Consider the following 19,055-nt stretch of genomic DNA (forward strand, 5'->3'; position numbering starts at 1 on the left):
TCTAGTAGCATTTGGTTTCTGTAAGGGTCGCAATTCAAACCTAACCTAACCCACTTTTCTGGTAGCATTTCTTTTCTTTAAGGGTCGCAGTTCAAACCTAACCTAACCCATTTTTCTAGTAGCATTTGGTTTCTGTAAGGGTCGCGATTCAAACCTAACCTAACCCACTTTTCTGATAGCATTTCTTTTCTGTAAGGGTCGCAGTTCAAACCTAACCTAACCTACTTTTCTAGTAGCATTTCTTTTCTGTAAGGGTCGCAGTTCAAACCTAACCTAACCCACTTTTCCAGTAGCATTACTTTTCTGTAAAGGTCGCAGCTCAAACCTAACCTAACCCATTTTTCTAGTAGCATTTGGTTTCTGTAAAAAAAATATATTATGGCTAGTGATAATTATGGCTTACAATGATGATGACAAATGATATTATTGAAATTGATTTTATGGGAAACAAAGTTTCTGGCACGTGACTAATATAGTAAACAATAAGTATTGCATATGTAATTATGGGAAACAATATAATGGCTTTTGACTATTATGGCAAATGAAATTATGGCAATTGAAATTCTGGCAAGTGGATGTATACCAAATTTTTGTATGCATGTGCCTAGGTTTAAGATTTCAAACACAATATAATATTGTTATTTAATAAAATGATGATGATGACGATGTACGTCAATGTCGCTAACTTAATAGATAACGGCCGATTGGTCTACAGAACTGCAAGAAGTATACTCAGCAGTGATCCTCCAACTCTGCCAGCTGACATCCTGGAGCCGCTCGGCGTGCACTCTACGGTGTACAGTCGGCGTCGGCAGCTCCCGTGTGTTGTCGTCTCTGGCGCGACTGTACACGCTGCTCGCCACGCTAGTGCGACAGCTGACTCCTGTCACCCTCGACTCAAACATACGAAGGTAACAACACGCCTAAATTTAAGTTCAATTGTAAATTAGGGATCATCCATTAATTACAACACACGTTTAGGGGGGTCAAGAAAATGTGACAGGGGAGGGGGGAGTCACAAACTTTGTGACATACACTTTAATTTATTTAATTCGCTGTACAGTGAAATAACAAGTTTTTGGAACGATAATCATTTTTATTCGTTTAATTTTCTTTCCTAATCAGTTTTGGGTTATAAAATTACTAATATTTCTTTTTTCAAAAATATTAATAATAGGTACAATCTACTTAATTCGATTAGCCGATTACGTTGAAAAAATGTGAAGTCACACCAGGGGGGAGGGGTTTGCCAAATGTGACCAAGTGTGACAATGTGGGGGGAGGGGTCAAAAAACCTAGAAACTTGTGTGATGTAATTAATGGATGACCCCTTAAGGATAATGTAAAGCAATATTTTTAAGGAGATTGTTGTCACTGAAACTTGGTGTAAATAACAAATGTATGTTTTAATTTAACACATACTGTCAGCAGAAGTTGCTATGCAGGCGAGGTGTTCAAAATCACCTTGACACGCACATTCTCTTAACAATAAAGTCGCGTCTAGATCATTTTGAACACCTCGCCCGCTTAGCAACATCGTGCTCCAACTTGAATCATCAGTTGAAGCTCCAGTTGAAGAATCAGTTGCATCCTTCAGCCGCACTTTACTGAATCAATTTATCTGTTTTTTAGTATGGAGCGCCTGTTAAAACTGTGCGGCAAAAAGCTGTCCTCTACAGTAGACAACCTGGTGATATTCCTCGAAGCGTCCAGCAAGAAGGCGCGCGACACCAAGCAAATACCGAGAGTTGTGTTCGAGGCCGAGCGCTTCGGCCGCCAGGTGGCGCTGCTGTCCGCCAACACCAAGGTACAATAAGTTTAGTATGTAGGTACTTAAACAAAATTGCTGCCTACGTCCGTCCGTTTTATAAATTTCCAGCAAGTCTTGGTGGGGCATAGGGAACAACCAGATATCTGTTTAAGGGGCTACCCCACGCCAATGACCTTCGATTTGAATCCCTTAGTTTTCTAACGTTTTTTGTAGCTAGTAGCTGTTGCTGTTAATATTATCATATTAACAGCAACGGCTTTAAGCAATATAGTACTTCAAAGTTCATTGTCTTCGATATATTTGGCATCAAAGTTGAACAATTTTAGGCTAAAAACTGGTTTTCTGGCCATAACTTTTGTGTTAATTAGTTTAAAATTAAAACCCTAGACACATTTTTCGGGACGTCAAAGACGAATCCAAATATGTAGATTTCGTACATGTAAGATCCTTCACAGCAAACTAGATACGAAAAAAGTGTTTTTTTAGACAATGTTTAAAAAATTCATAAAGAAATTATTATTAATTTCTTTCAAAATCCGGTAGACCAAAACGGAGATAAAAGATTGAAAAACCGATAACCGTTTGTCTTATAATTCTATCTGAAGTGCAAAAAAAGGAGATACGATTCAAAACTTGTCAAAAATCGATGAAAACCTGGGGTAGCCCCTTACCGAAAATTGCCCCATTCCGCACGGAGGACTGAAAACGAATTGATAATATCTTGCTTTTTCCTTTCACTTGGAACTCATCATATAGTAAACGATAGACAGTTTTCAACCCCCTTTCTGTCCCCAGGTGAATTTGATGCAGTACCTCCCCATGGGCACTGCCCGGGACTTCAGGATACGGGCGCCGGTCGTAGAGGAGATGCTTAAAGACAACCCGGAGATAGACGAGGCTGGTGAGTGTTTGTACTATTTGTACCCTTTTTTACATTTATTATACTAACCCAAGGCCAATGATTGTCATAGAAAAGTCATCACTGCTTCAAAATAAGGTTAAAAGGGCCATAGATTTGTTAGACCTGTACCCCAAAAGCATAAAATTGTTGTAGTAATTCACCGAATCGCATTTCACCTCGATCTCATATTTAATTTTCGCATTGTGTCTCAATAGTTTTATTTTCTAGTGGCTATAAGTTTTAGTCGCATTTCACCTCGATCGTGCATTTAACTCTCGCGTTATGACTCAATCGTTTATTACTTTAGTGCATTTCACCTCGATCGTGTATTGTATTGGCGACGTGATTCAACGCAACTGTATGAAGATTGAGTAGATTGATGATTCTGTAGACTTGGGTGTAATTCTTAATTTCGGATACTTGGCGTTAAAGAAAGCAAAACAAAATGATCTAAGACACAAACGTCGATCGCGGCGAAATGCGTCTACGGTAAAATACTACACAAAAAAATTAATACTAGAATTTAATTATACTAATGTCAAAAGCTACGCGAAAAAGTGCGTCAAGTAAAAAAATCTAGTGATATCTTTTTCATTCAAGGTGAAATGCGATTCGGTGAATTACTACAACAATTTTATGCTTTTGTGGTACAGGTCTAACAAATCGGGCCATAGTGCTTATACAGATCTAGTGTAGGTATAATTAATTTCCATCGTATTTTCACGGAAACGTACCAAAGTGTCTTACTATTTCAGTTAGTCTCGGTACAATAAGTAATGAGGTTGACTGAACTAGCATGACAGATACGAACGTTTCCGAGAAAATACGATGGAATACAATTATGCACTACATCTGTACATTCAGTTACTAAAACTAACGCTTCCATGGACAGCTGTTTTGACTTCGACAGTTAGCCTCGATACTTTGGCTATCGATAGCGTTATGCTCATGATTTTGGCTTGGAATAATCATCAATTTTGTTAATGAATTATTACACGCATGCAATACAACTCGGCCCTTTTTTACCGTGTGCTGTTCTCGACAAATAAACTTGCAAACATAAAAAAATTGAAAAACCGAACGTTTATTTTTTGTAGAAGACGAAGACGAGCCAGCAGAGGCGCTATCTCCAGCCGCCAGCGACAACGAAGACAGTCGGGACGCAGAACCACCCAGCAAAAGGAGGCGCTCTTAAACGCTCTCGCTGTATTGATCTTCTACATAGGGTCATTGCTTTAGTTTTGATGGATTAGCTGATAATATATTTCGTTTTTAATTTGCTATTGCGAAATTATCATTTTATGTAGATATATTGTATTTCAATAAGTCCAAATTTGTGCAACAATGTAGGTTTATAATCAAATTTCGTCAAGTGGACGAAAACTGATTTTAATTGCTTCACGTACTTTTCTGCTGTAGTGGTGTGTGTATTCAGGCGAAATATATAAAAAACGTAAGTTTACGCGATTGAGTCTCGTACTCGTTTTAAAATGATGAGTGAATATTGTGTTATTTAGTTTAAATCTGACTGAATGTGTCGGATCGGAAATAAATGTATTACTGTGATCTTATTTTTACTGGCGGGTACCATACCTTGTGTAATAAGGTAATTAACGGGCATTATGCTTGGAACTTGGAACATTACGAATGGAACTTTTTTATATCACATCTCCTTACCTTATCAGTCTGTCTTATCACTGGAGACGTGGAGACACCAAAAATGTACACTCTTACATCCCTTTCTGGGCCTAGCTAGGCCCAACGTCCAGTTAGCCGGTTGTGGATAACAAATAACAATCTTTGCCCGGAAAACATATAAAAACTCAAAAGTGCGCGTTTTCCCAGAGATACACGTAAGACCAAAGAGTAAAGTAAGTATATGCGTAAGACCTAGCTAGATCGATTTTTCGCCCCCGAAAACCCAACAGCCCAAACCCTTACAGCAAATTTCATCGAAATCGTTAGAGCCGTTTCCGAGATCCCCGAGGCCCGAAATACATATATAAATATATATAGTCTGTCAAGCCATTTCCGTCAGTGGCAAAAGCGGCAAATTTTAAAAATGTAGGAGCGAAGTATTGTCAGGGGTGCGAAACTCCTGACTTCGCCCAAACTCGGCTCCGCTCGGCTCAGAGGGCCTACCGCGAACCACGTCCGAAGTGTTGCCTCTTTGTCGCACTTATAAATTCGTACGTAAGTGTGACAGGGAGGCAACACGTCGAACGTGGTTCGCGGTAGGCCCTCAGCATTGCTCCGAGCAATTATTAGGGTTACACGGGCACAGATAAGATAATCACTTGATTTTTGACAACCCTAAATTGCCGAAAGGGATACTGCCATATATTAGAAAGGGATAGCATGATTCGACCCTGAACCGCTGTCAAACTTCGGTTTTGTAGGAAGTTTCCTTTCTGTACGGTAGTACTATTATTTATTCTGTGGTATTGTCGTCCCATAGAAAATTTGAATTTCACGCCTTATTCTACTGACACAAAGTAGTTTTGACGGGCTGGAATGATTACGTTGATCACTTCTACATTTTTTAAATTTGCCGCCTTTTTTCTACTGACGGAAATGGCTTGACAGACTTTATTTGCGCAGGCTAGTACAAGTAACTTAAGCAAGTATAGTTTGTCAAAGGACTCTCATTTCAATCATAGACAGAGAGAATCATACTACCTTTGTCTTACACTAGTACGAGCACCCAAAAAAAGGATGAGTATAGTTTTCCTGTGGCCTATTTTATAAAGCTACAATTTACAAGCGGAAGTCTCTTTCTAACCCTATGTGTTAGAACGAGACTTCCGCTTGTAAATTGTAACTTGTAGCTTTATAAAATAGGCCACTGGTGCTTATAGTTGGTCAAACCAAATTTTCAGTTAATAAGAACAATAAAAACTATAATAACTAATAGTACTAGTGTAAGTCAAAGATAGTATGATTCTCTCTGCCTATGTTTGAAATGAGACAGTCCTTTGACAAACTATACTTACTGACAAATTGGTTGCTCCGTCCATCTACTCGCGCCGTGTGTATGCACCATTAGAAAACAAAAAGGTGTCGTACCGAAACGAAACGCAAGCTTTTGTCAAAACATGTCGAGTCGAGTGAATGTTGTGATTTGTGATTGTAATTGACGTTTGATTGAAATTACGAAAATACTCTGAAATAAAAGTCGAAGTTTACCTTGCACTATTTGTAGACTAATTATCTACATGAAATTGTGGAAAAAAAGTCAACATTATGATTATGTGCAGAACCTGCCTTAAAACTCCAGCGGAGAAGCATATTTCGGACCTGGAAAATGGCATAAAAGAAGGCAAACACAACTGCTTCGAAATTATGATGTTTTGTTTAAATATAGAGGTAAATATTTGATTGTGACCTTTTTCAAGGACGCATTGACAATTATTACATATTTTCCTTTATTTGCAGGTTACCCAAGACTCCAAAATAACATCAAAGTTATGTGCTAACTGCTATAAAAAAATCTTATCGTTTTATAAGTTTAAGGCTTTGTCTCTGAAAAATGATTTATATTTGAGGTCTCTGGACCCAGTTGTACAGTTGGAGGACCAGAAACTGTCTGTGTATGTGGATGAAAACGGAATTAAACATGAGAATTTACTAGATTCTGATGAATTTGGGCCAGTCCTGTTAGAGGACTGTGATACAGAATTTAAAGTAGATATTAATGTTAAGTCCAACAACTCAGATGAAGATGGAGAAATAGATTTTAAGGATAACAACTCAGATGAAGATGGAGAAATAGATTTTAAGGATAACAACTCATATGATGATATAGAAATAGATTTTAAGTGTGATGAAAATATATCAGATAATGTGGAGGCAGATGAAGACCAACAAAGTGAACAAAAAGTTAAACATAAAAACATTGTAAAAGATACTAAAGAAAATGGTAAGAAGCACATTGGAGAAAATATTTTTAGATGTGATGTGGTTACATGTCTACATTTTTATCTTTTTCCTATTTGCAGCACCTAAAAAACTTGGCCATCGAAAAAGAGATAAATCTAAAAAAAAAGAAAAATGGAAACCACAGCGGCGTGTGTGTGAGGAGTGCGGCAAGTCGTTCCTTAACCTCAGGGAGCATGCGCTCCAGCATCAGCCCAAGGAGGGGCGCCAGAAGCTGCAGTGCAAGGCTTGTCCCAAGACCTTTTTCAGCATTGGGGGCAGAAGGAAGCATTATATGGTGACACATTTAGGGTTCAAGGAAAAATGTGACATTTGTGGTAAAGGTGAGCTAGTACTACTATATAAATGAACATACCTAGATATACTTGTTAAGAGAAAGTCAAGCTGCAATTTTGAAAAGTTGAATATGGGTAAAGCCTTGCTAATTGTTTCAATTGGACTGAATTTCAGGGAAAAACAAAGAATTGCTTAAAGTATCCTTAAGCGCGCGGTTATTCTATGCGAAACGCAGCCTTGAACGCATGCAGTCAAGGGAATGCAGGAAAAATTACATTTTACATTAGATAAAGGGGGAGGCCTATGTTCAGCAGTGGACGTCTTATGGCTGAAATGATGATGATGATGATTGTAATATGTAATGTAATAATCCTTTATTTCAGACAGTAGATTGCATTATTTTCTACAGTTCTTGCGTTTTTTTTTCTGTCTGTGTGCCATTTATTGGCAAAAGGCCTCCTCCAACCTTCTCCATTCCTCTCTATCCTTGGCAACTCTCGTCCATGTGGTTCCTGCTGTGGCTTTGATGTCGTCCACCCATCTTCTAAATGGTCTACCTCTTTTCCTTTTCTTATGGCCTGTGAACCAGTTCATTATCGATTTCGACCATTTTTCTTTGCCTCTGATTGTATGTCCTGACCATTTCCATTTTAACTTTTTTATTGTTTTTGTGACATCTTTTGTTTTGGTGATCTTCTTTATGGAATTTATTCTTATTTTATGATGATGATTAGATAAAACTAATGACGCAATATTGTTTTACGCGGTAAGAGCATTGTCAATTTTCATACATTCCGTTAACGCATGCATTCAACGCAACGCTGCGTTTATCGCATAAAACAACCGCGCGCATTATAGTATTATATGCTATCATGAAATAAATACTGTATGTATTTCAGAGGTAGCGGGTTTGAAGCATCACAAGAACTTGGTCCACAACCCGAGCGCACTACCCTACCCCTGTGTGCGGTGTGAGCGCCGCTTTGTAGGCCAGTCTGCGCTGGATGCGCACATGGTCACACACACCAAGGACCTGCCGTTTGAGTGTGATATGTGCCAGAATAGATTCTGCTCTAAGAACTCTGTGTCAAGGCATATGTAAGTTGACTTTACCTTGTTTTACAGCTTGGCAAAAAAAAGTAGAAATTAAAAAGTGGCAACACTGTAGTGTCGTCCCGTTTTCTTATATAGATTGGTTTGAAAGGGACGACACTACAGTGGTGCCACTTTTTAATTTCTACTCATTTTTGCCAAGCTGTAAGTGGTATTAGAGATCATAAAATAATTATATTAAATTACAATTTTGTTTCCCCAGACGTCAGGTCCACCAAAAAATAAGATCACATCAATGTCAGTTCTGCTCAAAAGCTTTCTTCAAGATAGAACGCCTGAGAGCACATGTGAGGTAAGCTACGCAATACAGGAGTTTTCATGATTTCGTCGCTCATCAATCATCATATAAAAAAGATGTATTCTAAGTTCTCAATTAATATTTTTACCATAGGTCTGGGTCAAACACATTTCAGAAGAAGGTCCCTTCTGTGGACTGTGTGGTGATTTCCAAACACAGGATAAAAAAAAACCTATTTAATCATAAAATCTGGTCACAAAATGTCACGAGAATCGCTTAAGAATTGCGGCCTGTAGAGGAGGACATCCGGACATACGAAAGCAAAATGCCTGCGTTAAAACGTAGACCTTCGCTGACGCCACGGTCAATTATTTAAATCATAATTTCTCCAGATCCCACACTAACGAGCGTCCCCACAAGTGCGAGGAGTGCGGCAAGGCGTTCGCGACGGCACATTACTTGAAGCAGCACGCGCTCATCCACGGCGACAAGAACTTTCAGTGTCAGCACTGCGACATGAGCTTCGCCAAGTCGGGGTATGATCCACCATTTGTACCATCGCCCACACCGTTAACTGTACATCGGTGGACCTTTGATGATGATGATAAGCCTTTTTATTTTGAACTTCTCTGTTTTGTGTGAGTACTAGACATGTTCTTGTTTATTATAATATGTCTCGAAGCTCAGTTTGCCTCTTGGCATAGGCCTCCTCTAACATTTTCCACTGGGACCTTTTATAATAAGGTCCACCGATGTACAGTTAGGAGTGTTGCTGTTTGTACACTCACAGGGCAATTCTAATGTGCACGACATTAAATCGATATTTGAATGAAGTTAAATGATGTTAAAATCATATCAGTTAGCTGCCATTCGCGCGTTCATTTCGCTTTGATCTGAGCTTGATTAGTGCGAGCGAGACGCGCGGGCAAACTAACTGATATGATTTCGATTTCTAATATCGGTTTGAAGGCAGTTGCACGTTCAAATTGGCCTTACATTATTTTGGCGAGCCAAGGGACCTAGCCAAAATGACAATTGAGCCGCTTAACTTCAAAATCGGGTAAATCCATCTGTCAGATTATGCGATTTTGGTATTAATAAAAGGTAATACTCGTAGAGTTGATATTTGCTGAGGGTCGAATGGATTTACCCGTATTTGAAGTTAAGCGACACAATTGTTTGCGCTACGACATGGAAACGCTATCTGTCTCTATTTCTCTATTATGGAAGAGTCATAAGCAGTCTCTATAGCCTATGGACGCCTACAACTCCAGATTGCAACTGCTTTGCACCCGAGCTACCATCCATCAGAGATTACAGTTCTTTAAGGCTGATTTAGACGGCGCGCGAACCCACATGCGATTTTAGTTACATTGCGGACTGTCGGTTACGTCAAATTCAACCGACCGATCAAAACCCGCAATGTAATGAAACTCGCATGCGAGTTCTCGCATCGTCTAAATGAGACCTTAATCAAGCATGGTGTTGCAGGAACTTGCGCACCCACATGGTGAAGCACACGAAGGAGAAGCGCTACCCGTGCGCGTTCTGCGGCGTGCGCTTCGGGCGCTCCGACCACCGCCGCCGGCACGAGCTCACCGCGCACCAGAAACAGCGCGCTGCCGACTGACGACTTTATCGCTAAGGAATAAGACTCCAAATCAGGCGGCAGCTGTGACATAGGTGAAGCTATAAATTTGTGTTATCTCAATAATTGACCGAAGCGAAGCGAAGGTCTACGTTTTGACTCGGGCATTTTGCTTTCGTATGTCCGGATGTTCTCCTCTACAGGTCGCAATTCTTAACCGATTCTCGTGAAATTTTGTGACCGAATTTTATGACTAAATAAAATTTTTTTGTCAATCCGGTTTTTGGAAATTTTTAAAAATGGCGGAGTCGTGATACCTGGCGCCTAAACAAATAGTCGTATCGATATCATAAGACTTTTTTCTTTTTGAAACATGTTTACAGAGTTAATAGCAAAAAATGCAGAAAAAAATTATCGCTGGTTTAGGCGGTATTTAGATATTTAATTTTAACTAATTTTAATTTGAGAAGGAGTAGCTAAATTTCGTCAACCCATCTAAGAACTATTTGGCTCAGTTTGTAAACGTTCGCTTTTTCTGTTTGCACAGAGGGTCTGGGTTCGATCCCCAGTAATTGTATGCTGGGATATTATAACTTTTTGTATTTTTTTACACATAAATTTCGTATTGTTTTTCTTTAATTTACTATACACCGTGTTTTTATTGAATTCCGTTAACTTCGGGGTATAGTTAAGTACGTTTATAAGAACTAAATGGCATAGTTATTTTCAAAAAAAAAATTTTTTTTTGTTTTCTTTTTTGTTTTTTTTTTTGTTTAAAAAGTAATTAAATGTAGCATATAGCGTTGTTGTAACACGGGCATTACATTTAACTCAACCAAACAATTGAAATCTGTGACATATCAATGTCATTTCGTACATCAATCGACCGAGATTGTACTTAAGTTTAGTAGCAAAAGTATGAACTCATTCTAAACACTAATCAATATGTAAGCCGGCCCTAAGGCAAGTGTACACGCTTGTAGAGGCCTTATAGTAAAAAAATAAACTATGGATTATCTCCGAAATGGACTTAATTAGAACATCGGTGTCTTTGAGAAAGTTACTTGATTTAAGCTCAGGAATGCACCCTTGAAATTAACGGAAATCAAAAAAAAACACGGTGTATTTAAAGCTCTTAGCACCATGTTATTTCAAGCTCTGCTCGCGAGGTCTACAGCTCACAGAGCCACTAGTAGGGTATTTTCCTACTAATCAAATCAGTTACTTTTTTAGAACTGTCACAACGATTTGCTAATACGGAATTTATATGAAACATTACATCGTGACGTCACGGTCGACTCACCTACTTTTTATATTTCTATCCGATTTATTAAATAGAACTTGTGTTTAAAAATAACTCCTATCTGTGTATTTCCAATAGTTATCTAGTGCTTTATTTCATGCATGCTGTAAAATAATTTATTTTAAATACAGTATAATACCGTATTTTTTACAATTAATTCGCTACATTTGAGAGATTAATTGTACTTGATTTCAGATAATTTAATTTCGCCGGTCTGGAACATCTTGCATCTCTTTCGGATCAACGACATGATCCATTACAAAGGTAGGAAACTCAAAACAATGCACAATTCATTAAAGCTAAAAATTCAAGAGTTTCTTAGACTGATCGTATAGGAATCAACCTTTGACCTTCTACATATTAAGGCGCCACATTATAAGGTGACAATAAGATCAAAATGTAATATAGGACCTTAGATTATCTGCTTCTATACCAGTGGTGGGCAAAGTACGGCCCGCGGGCCAGGTCCGGCCCGCGAAAGGGTTTTATCTGGCCCGCCGCCGGTCATTTAAAAAAATGTATAATATGGCCAGCAATATAATAAAAAATACATTTTTGCTGTAAATCTGGCCCTCCTCTGAAATTCCTTCAAGTTTAGGGCCCTCATGAAGAAAGTTTGCCCACCACTGTTCTATACCAACATTGTCGATTTATCTGGATACATTCACACCGCAGTTATCTTTTGTGGAAAAACTTAAGTGTAACATTAAGTAACATACCTAGATACTTACTGTTGCACAGTATTGCTCCATAAAAGTGAACGGCGGTGTGGATGCATATGTACTTCTAAAAGTTCTAAATTAAATTACCTATTCTTTTTCAGGATTATTGAAGCCGGGAAAAAAATCAATATCACATTATATCAACTACTTCTGTGCCTCCTGACAGAGTGACAGAGGACAACCATCTGACAGATAGGTACTGGACCACACTATGGGATAAAATCAACTGTGTCCTTAGTAATTGCTTTTTAAAAATCTATTATTTATTATTGATTGATGAATGTAATTAATCTAAATTTTATGGGGATAATTGGTTACTAGACATTAATTTGTAATATTTGTTTATTATTCTTTGTAACTTAATATTTTTAAACTTCAAGTATGTTGGCGTGAGCTTTAAACTTTTTGAAATAAACAATACCTATGGCTGACATCGACTATATTATCTCAAAGAAATGTAAATTCTTAATTTAAAGGGATAGTAAACGTACTGAGTTTTATTGGACTTGGACATGTTTTTCTAGATCAGTTCTTCCTCGTGGCAAGTAGCAGGAATTCGTGGCTGTGGCGCTCTTGGTCGTCACTGGTCTGTCGTTCCACTGATATCTCACTTAGGCTTAAAATCCTTCACCTTTTATGTTATACTTTCGCGTGACTGAAATGGAAAATCATGAGTACCATTAGCCTCCTAAGAAAAATCCAGCTAGCCATATACCTAAACAAGAATAAAGTCAAAAAACTGCTACTGGAATTTGAACCTATAATGTAGTAAATAGAGTTTATTTTGATTTGTTTGAAAATTGAACGAAACAAAACAAAAGATAGTTCGATTTAAAATCAAACTTAATAAGTATGTAGTCTTAGGCCCACTTGCACCATCCCACTAACCCGGGGTTATGCGGGTAAACCGTTAACTCAGTGTCAAATTGTACTGGTAACCATGGTAACTCCAGGTTTAACCGGTTAACCCCGGGCTAGTGGAATGGTACAAGTGGGCCTTACAAGGATAGAGCAAAAAAGGTTAATTAAAAAATGCTTAAGGGTGACTGAAAATGTATAAACAAATAGGTACAAACGAAAGGAAATCTCAGAAAAAATTAAAGACAACGTTTTTTATTTGTATGGAGTATGTTATCTAGGTACTTAACCCAACTAACCCCTTTCCAGTTTTCTGCAGCCACTGGCGTTCGTACTTGTTCTACGCCGAATCAGTCCTAAGGCCTGGGGCCTTCATCGCGTACCCGTGCGAATCCTGGAAGGCCTATAAGAGCGGGGCATGTGCGTATTCGAGACGCAAGCGGTCGCATTTGCCCCATATGGGGATCACTACTTACATAGGTACCTGTAGAAGTCTCCTTAATAACAAGAATCGTTTCAACTGTAAGTTGTGAAGAGATTGCAACTCATTCGGCTTTCATATTCTTGTGAATGCAGAACTCGTGTCGCTTGAGGTGGTGTGGGCGGCGGAAGCGCATGTCGCAGAATCGGCACGGATAAGGCTTCTCCTTCGTGTGTGTTCGCATGTGGTTCCTGAGGTACCTGAAACGCCCAATCAGATCCTTTGAGATAAACCACGTATCGCTATAAAGTCGCTGGCTCAATATTACAGGGTTCTATGTTTCACTTTTATCGAACTGAAATTTGAACATTGTCATATCATATTGACATTAAGTCGAATTTCAACTATCTTGAAAATTTAATATAGAACCCTGTAATATTGGGCCAGCGAAGTACATACCAGTTCCACCAACCGCACTTGACAGAAATGACAGACTGATCAACGTCACCTCACCCGGCGTGCCGCGGCGGTTTACTATGAAACTTTGTACAATAAAATGTAGCGAACTCTTTAAAGATGACAAACAGTTTGGTGCAACCGACCCTATTTAAGTCTGGCAAAACAACAAAACAGGCAGCCAATTAGAAAAATGATGGCGCAAAGGAATATTATTCCAATGTAAGGTGGGGTTAGTGATGTGCCGAGAGTAAAATACCATTACCGGTATTTTACCATTTGGGAATATTACCAGTAAATTACCATTCTTCCCGGTAATATTCCCAAAAGCGGGTAATATACTCGTACTTGAACGCTTGCGTTATAAATGAATTAATTTAATTTAAAACATGTAGAAATGGCTTAATTATCTTTACGTCTCTTCCACTCGTAGCTTCAGCTATCTCTTTCACTCAATCTTAGCGGAGTTGCGAAGCAATGTAGTATTACGCTGTATTGTATCCCGTACTGGGCTATAACCGCAAAAATCAAAGTTCGTCAATTACGGAGGTTTTTCTGTCACTAAATAAATATAAAGTAAATAAAATAAATGAAATACATGAAATAAATGAAATCAATCAAATAAATATCTTTTTTTTTAATAAATCAACAAAATCAAATAAATATACACGCTCAAAATAAGAATATTATTATATCAATTAAGCTATAAAAAATTACCACTTAACGTATAAAAACAATGTCATTGTACTACACCTTACCTACTTATAAAAATGTGATGATTATTATTAAATCAATGTGATTTTTACATTTTCGTTTTAGTTTTACTAAAATTCTAGTATTATTCATTGAGTGGTTTTGACTGGAACTGGTTTTGACTATGCCCACTTGCCCAGACAAGGGGAATACTTCCTAGTAATATTGGTAAAATACCGAGTAACATTGGGAAAATTACCAGTAGTATTGGGAATTTACTAGAAAAGTAAACCTATGTTGATTTTTTGCACTTCGTATGATGCATTTGTTGACAAGTAATGATTTAATGTAAAACAACTTATGTTGACATTTACTTAATTTGAATATTACCGTAAATTACTGATTCTGGGGAATCTTACCGGTAACATTACTGGGAATTTTCCCACCTTGGGTATTTTACCGGTAACGGCACATCACTAGGTGGGGGGAGGCATTTAGACTGCGGGGTAATTAACAACTAATCCCGTTCCGTGCCGGTCCGCTTGACAAGTAATCCCTAGAATTGACGTAGGGACTATTTTTTTTAGACTAACAAAAAGTCAAAATGGCGGTCTTACGCTGATATCTTGAAGCTCTTGCTGCACACTGTACACGGGTACTTCCTGGCGTCGCTGTGAACCACAATAATGTGTTTTCGAAGCGTTTCCTGTGTCTTGAGCCCTAGGCCGCACTCCTTGCATTTGTATCGTCGCTCGTTAGAGTGCGAGCTGCCGGATAAAGTCACATAAAGTGTGTCTTCAGTCGTACGGTATTCATTAACAGTTTTGAATGATTCACGGTTAGTTTCACTAAAGGCCTGTCTCCATATTGCGCGGCAAACTATCGATAATTCTTGAACTCAATCTGATCGAGTTGGGTCGCGAGCCAACCCGGTAGCCTTTGCATGCGGCTGCCTCGCGAGCCAATGTTCGATAGTGGGTTTGCCGCGCAATATAGAGACAGGCCTTTATGTCGACCTCTGGTTGCATGTAACTGCGTCGAAATATCGGGAGCTCGAAAATACAAAAAGTAATCACGGTCGTATATTCCGGTTGGTATAAGTCTAGTCGGGTATTCAGTTCAAAATATTGAGGTGGGAATGAACAGAAGAGCGGGGCGACCGCGAATCACCCGCACCCCCCTCGCGCCGCGCGTTGAGCGACTTGAGTAAAATGTACAGTCGCAATCAGGCGTGTTCAGATATTTGTGTGCGTCTTAGCCGCTCCGATATCTGATGGCGACTAATAAATCAGTAGGCTTCTCGCTATCTGCCCCGCTGAGGAATCGTGTCGCTAGAGTACGTATGAGTGATTGAGAGGCAGATAACGAATTTTATAGAATAGAATAGAAGATTTTTTTTCAAAAACGCTTAAATTTAACTTAAGTATTACATGAGACATAGAGAACCAACTTATCATTAAGCGTCACTGAAAAAGTCTCCACTCAGCTTAATGTCGAGATACCACCTCAGGATCTCGACGCTGGTCTTCCGTGGAAACCGCGGAAATTTTCGCGGTAGACCCTGTTTTAGATGTCCGGGCGGCGACGCTTACACGATTTACAACCCTCAACCCCTGCCCGCGTTGCTGCCGCGTGCGTCCAGTCCGTGGCGTATTTTGACTAATTTTTCATAATATGTATATCAGTCCTTTCTTATTATCAGCATCAGCAGCTATTGGGTGGGGACCCAAGAGGGGTGATTTACGTTTGACGCCAATGTCTGTTTGTGGCATCGTCGCTTTCAAACAGATAGACCGATTTCGATGGGATAGTGGGTTTACAAATTAAGACTACTATGTTGGTACTTACTCCATATGATTAATAAATGGTTGTTTATCGAAAAAAGTTTTCGAACAAATTTCACATTGATAATTCTTTTCATTTAAATGGTACTTCCGTCTGAAATAAACATCACAATTAATTAAACTAATAATCAAATTCAACAATTATTTTTTAAATGTTATATCTGTCTATCTAGTGGTGAAGCAAAGCTAGAAATTAATATTTAAAAAATAATGAAAATAAACGAATTTTAGAAACGAAACTCATTCAAATGGAACTCACATATGATTTGACACAATATTCTTGGTGCGGAACCTTCTTTTGCATATATCACACTCATATAGAAGCTCGGGCACACCAACATGCTTGGCCATATGTCTTTCAAGCGCCGAGCGGCACATGTACCGACGCGGGCACGACACACAGCCATATGGTAAACTTTCCTTATTATGCATCATCATTACATGTCCCTTCAGATGTCTGTACTCTTTATTACAAATATCACATACAGATTTGCTTACATCAGTTAAGCCTAAGTGGATTTTACGGTAATGTCTGGTTCGACCTGAGTCAGTATTGAAGAGCTTTGGGCAGAGCTTACACTGCATCATCTGCCTCTCACCCTTTCGCCGGTGAAGAAGGGAATGAACCTTAAGGTGACGGACGGACTTGCCACACTCCTCGCACACTTGACACTCTTCTTTCACCTTTCCTTTTTCTGGTAATTTTACATTTTTGAGACGTCCACGTTTTTTGCGTACTGGAGCTAGACAAAAGGAAAAGGTAACAGTAACAATACATATACAAGCAGTTAGTCAGAGTGCAGAGAGCATATGAAGCATACCACTGTTGCACTGGTAAATTCTGCTATATTCTAGGTTTCAGGTAATTTTAGTATTCCCAAAGCATAGAATAGTTATGAGCCGACTTTAAAAAAACAAGCATTTTTTTAAATATAATTATAGAAATTCAGCAACAACACACTAATTCTTATTGGCATGTTTAGTGCCTTTGCTTTCCTATGACAGTATGGATTTAGATAAGTTGGTGCTATACCACACAACAACCACAAAACTAAATTGTAGTAGTAGAATCGTAGTTTTTACCATTTTCTTTACAATCATTTTTAACATTTTCATATTTAACCTTCTGTATCACACTCAACGGCTCTTCATCTGATTCTGGATGTGGCAATGTGTCTTCATTCTTAACATTTATTTCAATATCTCCTACTGACTCGTCTTCCTTAATCTCTACTTTTATTTTAAATCCTGTATTGTCTTCCATGAGACTGGGGCCAAAATCACCAGGATCTAAGAAATTCTCGTGTTTAATTCCGTTTTCATCCACATACACAGACAATTTCTGATCTTCCAACTGCACAGCTGGCTCTAGAAACTCTAGAGACTTTAAATATGCATCATTTTTTAGGGATCGAGTCTTAAACTTGTAAAACGATATGATTTTTCTGTAGCAATTATTACATAAATTCGTTGTTATTTTAGAGTCTTCGATGACCTGTAATTGAAGTGAAATATGTCAAGTGGATTGTAAATGAGTCCATGAAAGGAAAAACAAAGTCCCACACAAATATTTACCTCTATATCTAAACAAAACAGCATAACGTGGAAAGAGTTCTTGTTGCCATCTTTTATGACCTTTTGCAGCTCCAAAATACGCTTATCAGCTGGAGTTTTAAGGCAGGTTCTGCACATGTTCATCGTTTAGTATTTTTCGGTTAGAAATTGAGTAAAAAAAGCTAAACCATTGGAAAATCACCTATTTAAACGATTTAAACACCGTAAAGCAACAACCAACTATTTTGACAGTTTTGACACTTGACAGTAACAAACTAACTTGCGTTTCGTTTCGCAGATATGCGTTGATATTGGTGATTTGTGGGGTCTTATTCTTATGGAGCTTCTACACGATGCAAGTAAATTGGTGGATAAAGACAACTTAATGGCACTACTAAAGTTAGCACAACATTATGCGCATGCGGTGTTCTTAACTGATTATTTTTTACGACTTGTTTAAATTAAAATACATTTTTAGCGAAATGAGAATTACGGCTAATCGCAACAACTATAACAAACAATATCGATTAGCACATAGCGGTGGTTATTATACCTACTCCTACGCTCACATGGTGCTTGTAACTGAAGCAAGTAAGGCTACTTGCGCAATCAAAAAGCGCAAACTTGAATCACATTCTTCGTTGCTCTCGCTCGAATATTCAAAACCTATAGAAAGGCAGGTAAAGAATATGCAAAATCTACAGAGGTTTTGATGTTTACTGAACTGTGCAATATTCACAGGCGACATTTTATTTGTATGATGAGCTAGTTTACCTAGTTATTCGTGTACTAACTAATGATTCGGGGGTTGGAAAAAAAATACATAAAAATGTAAAAAAATATAGTTTATACGTCTTTTAGCCGCTTTTGATGCGCGGTGAACTCGTGTCGGCTGCGGTGGTGTGAGCGGCCGAAGCGCACACCGCAGTGGCGGCACTCGAAGCGCTTCTCCTTCGTGTGGGTCACCATGTGGATCTTCAAGTTGCTGAAACAATATCTAATACTTTTGAGTCCCTGCCATGAGACGGTCTTCATATTGGATCAGGATCTGAGGGCCTACCGCGAACCACGTTCGACGTGTTGCCTCTCTGTCGCACTTGTAAATTCATTCGTGTGACAGGGAGGCAACACGTCGAACTGGCCTCGGAGTGGCCTGTGAATCCGCATGCGTATGATAACGGAGTTATAAAAATGTAGTTTAGTCAAAAAGTTTACAAAATTCCCAACTCATGTTTGGATATTATTTGGGCCTTAAAATGCCGACTTCGATTGAGCTCTGTCTAATGCCTAGATCTCGCCTAGATAGCGAATCGGTATAAGATTAGGTACTAGAACTGACTATGAGATCAAATTATTCGATAAGTATCAAAACCTTGCCATT

The 19,055-nt window shown here is 38.6% G+C and overlaps 3 protein-coding genes across 3 annotated transcripts in view; 2 read left to right on the forward strand and 1 right to left on the reverse strand.

Annotated features, from left to right (window-relative positions):
• The window catches only part of LOC134791255 (Fanconi anemia group I protein homolog), a 46,843-nt gene extending 42,527 nt beyond the window's left edge, over positions 1-4,316 (forward strand). The window contains exons 22-25 of the mRNA XM_063762237.1: positions 716-911; positions 1,633-1,807; positions 2,567-2,672; positions 3,770-4,316. Of these exons, the coding sequence (XP_063618307.1) occupies positions 716-911; positions 1,633-1,807; positions 2,567-2,672; positions 3,770-3,867 (575 nt within the window). The 3' untranslated portion in view covers positions 3,868-4,316. The remainder of the gene's footprint in view (positions 1-715; positions 912-1,632; positions 1,808-2,566; positions 2,673-3,769) is intronic.
• Positions 4,317-5,811: 1,495 nt separating this feature from the next.
• On the forward strand, positions 5,812-11,400 carry LOC134791232 (zinc finger protein 470-like). The gene is made up of 8 exons (XM_063762209.1): positions 5,812-6,038; positions 6,108-6,591; positions 6,671-6,931; positions 7,784-7,982; positions 8,200-8,289; positions 8,628-8,771; positions 9,727-9,918; positions 11,322-11,400. Exons 1-7 carry the CDS (start codon positions 5,916-5,918, stop codon positions 9,863-9,865), a joined length of 1,440 nt encoding a protein of 479 aa, XP_063618279.1. The 5' UTR covers positions 5,812-5,915; the 3' UTR covers positions 9,866-9,918; positions 11,322-11,400.
• Positions 11,401-13,182: 1,782 nt separating this feature from the next.
• Positions 13,183-17,899, reverse strand: LOC134791236 (zinc finger protein 121-like). The gene is made up of 6 exons (XM_063762216.1): positions 17,696-17,899; positions 17,204-17,615; positions 16,380-16,863; positions 16,125-16,214; positions 14,894-15,043; positions 13,183-13,387 (listed from the first exon to the last, which is right to left on the reverse strand). Exons 1-6 carry the CDS (start codon positions 17,816-17,818, stop codon positions 13,252-13,254), a joined length of 1,395 nt encoding a protein of 464 aa, XP_063618286.1. The 5' UTR covers positions 17,819-17,899; the 3' UTR covers positions 13,183-13,251.
• Between the last annotated feature and the right edge of the window lie 1,156 nt (positions 17,900-19,055).

This window comes from Cydia splendana, chromosome 6 (assembly GCF_910591565.1).
Source record: "Cydia splendana chromosome 6, ilCydSple1.2, whole genome shotgun sequence".
In the NCBI taxonomy this organism is placed as follows: Eukaryota; Metazoa; Arthropoda; class Insecta; order Lepidoptera; family Tortricidae; genus Cydia; species Cydia splendana.

Coding starts and splice junctions, on each gene's coding strand:
- LOC134791232 (XM_063762209.1), top strand. CDS start 5,916: ATGATTATGTGCAGAACCTGCCTTAAAACTCCAGCGGAGAAGCATATT. Junction 6,932..7,783: donor ATGTGACATTTGTGGTAAAG/GTGAGCTAGTAC, acceptor TATGTATTTCAG/AGGTAGCGGGTTTGAAGCAT. Junction 7,983..8,199: donor AACTCTGTGTCAAGGCATAT/GTAAGTTGACTT, acceptor TTGTTTCCCCAG/ACGTCAGGTCCACCAAAAAA.
- LOC134791236 (XM_063762216.1), bottom strand. CDS start 17,818: ATGAACATGTGCAGAACCTGCCTTAAAACTCCAGCTGATAAGCGTATT. Junction 15,044..16,124: donor CCATTTATTAATCATATGGA/GTAAGTACCAAC, acceptor TTTATCCGGCAG/CTCGCACTCTAACGAGCGAC. Junction 13,388..14,893: donor AAGAGCTTCAAGATATCAGC/GTAAGACCGCCA, acceptor TGGGCGTTTCAG/GTACCTCAGGAACCACATGC.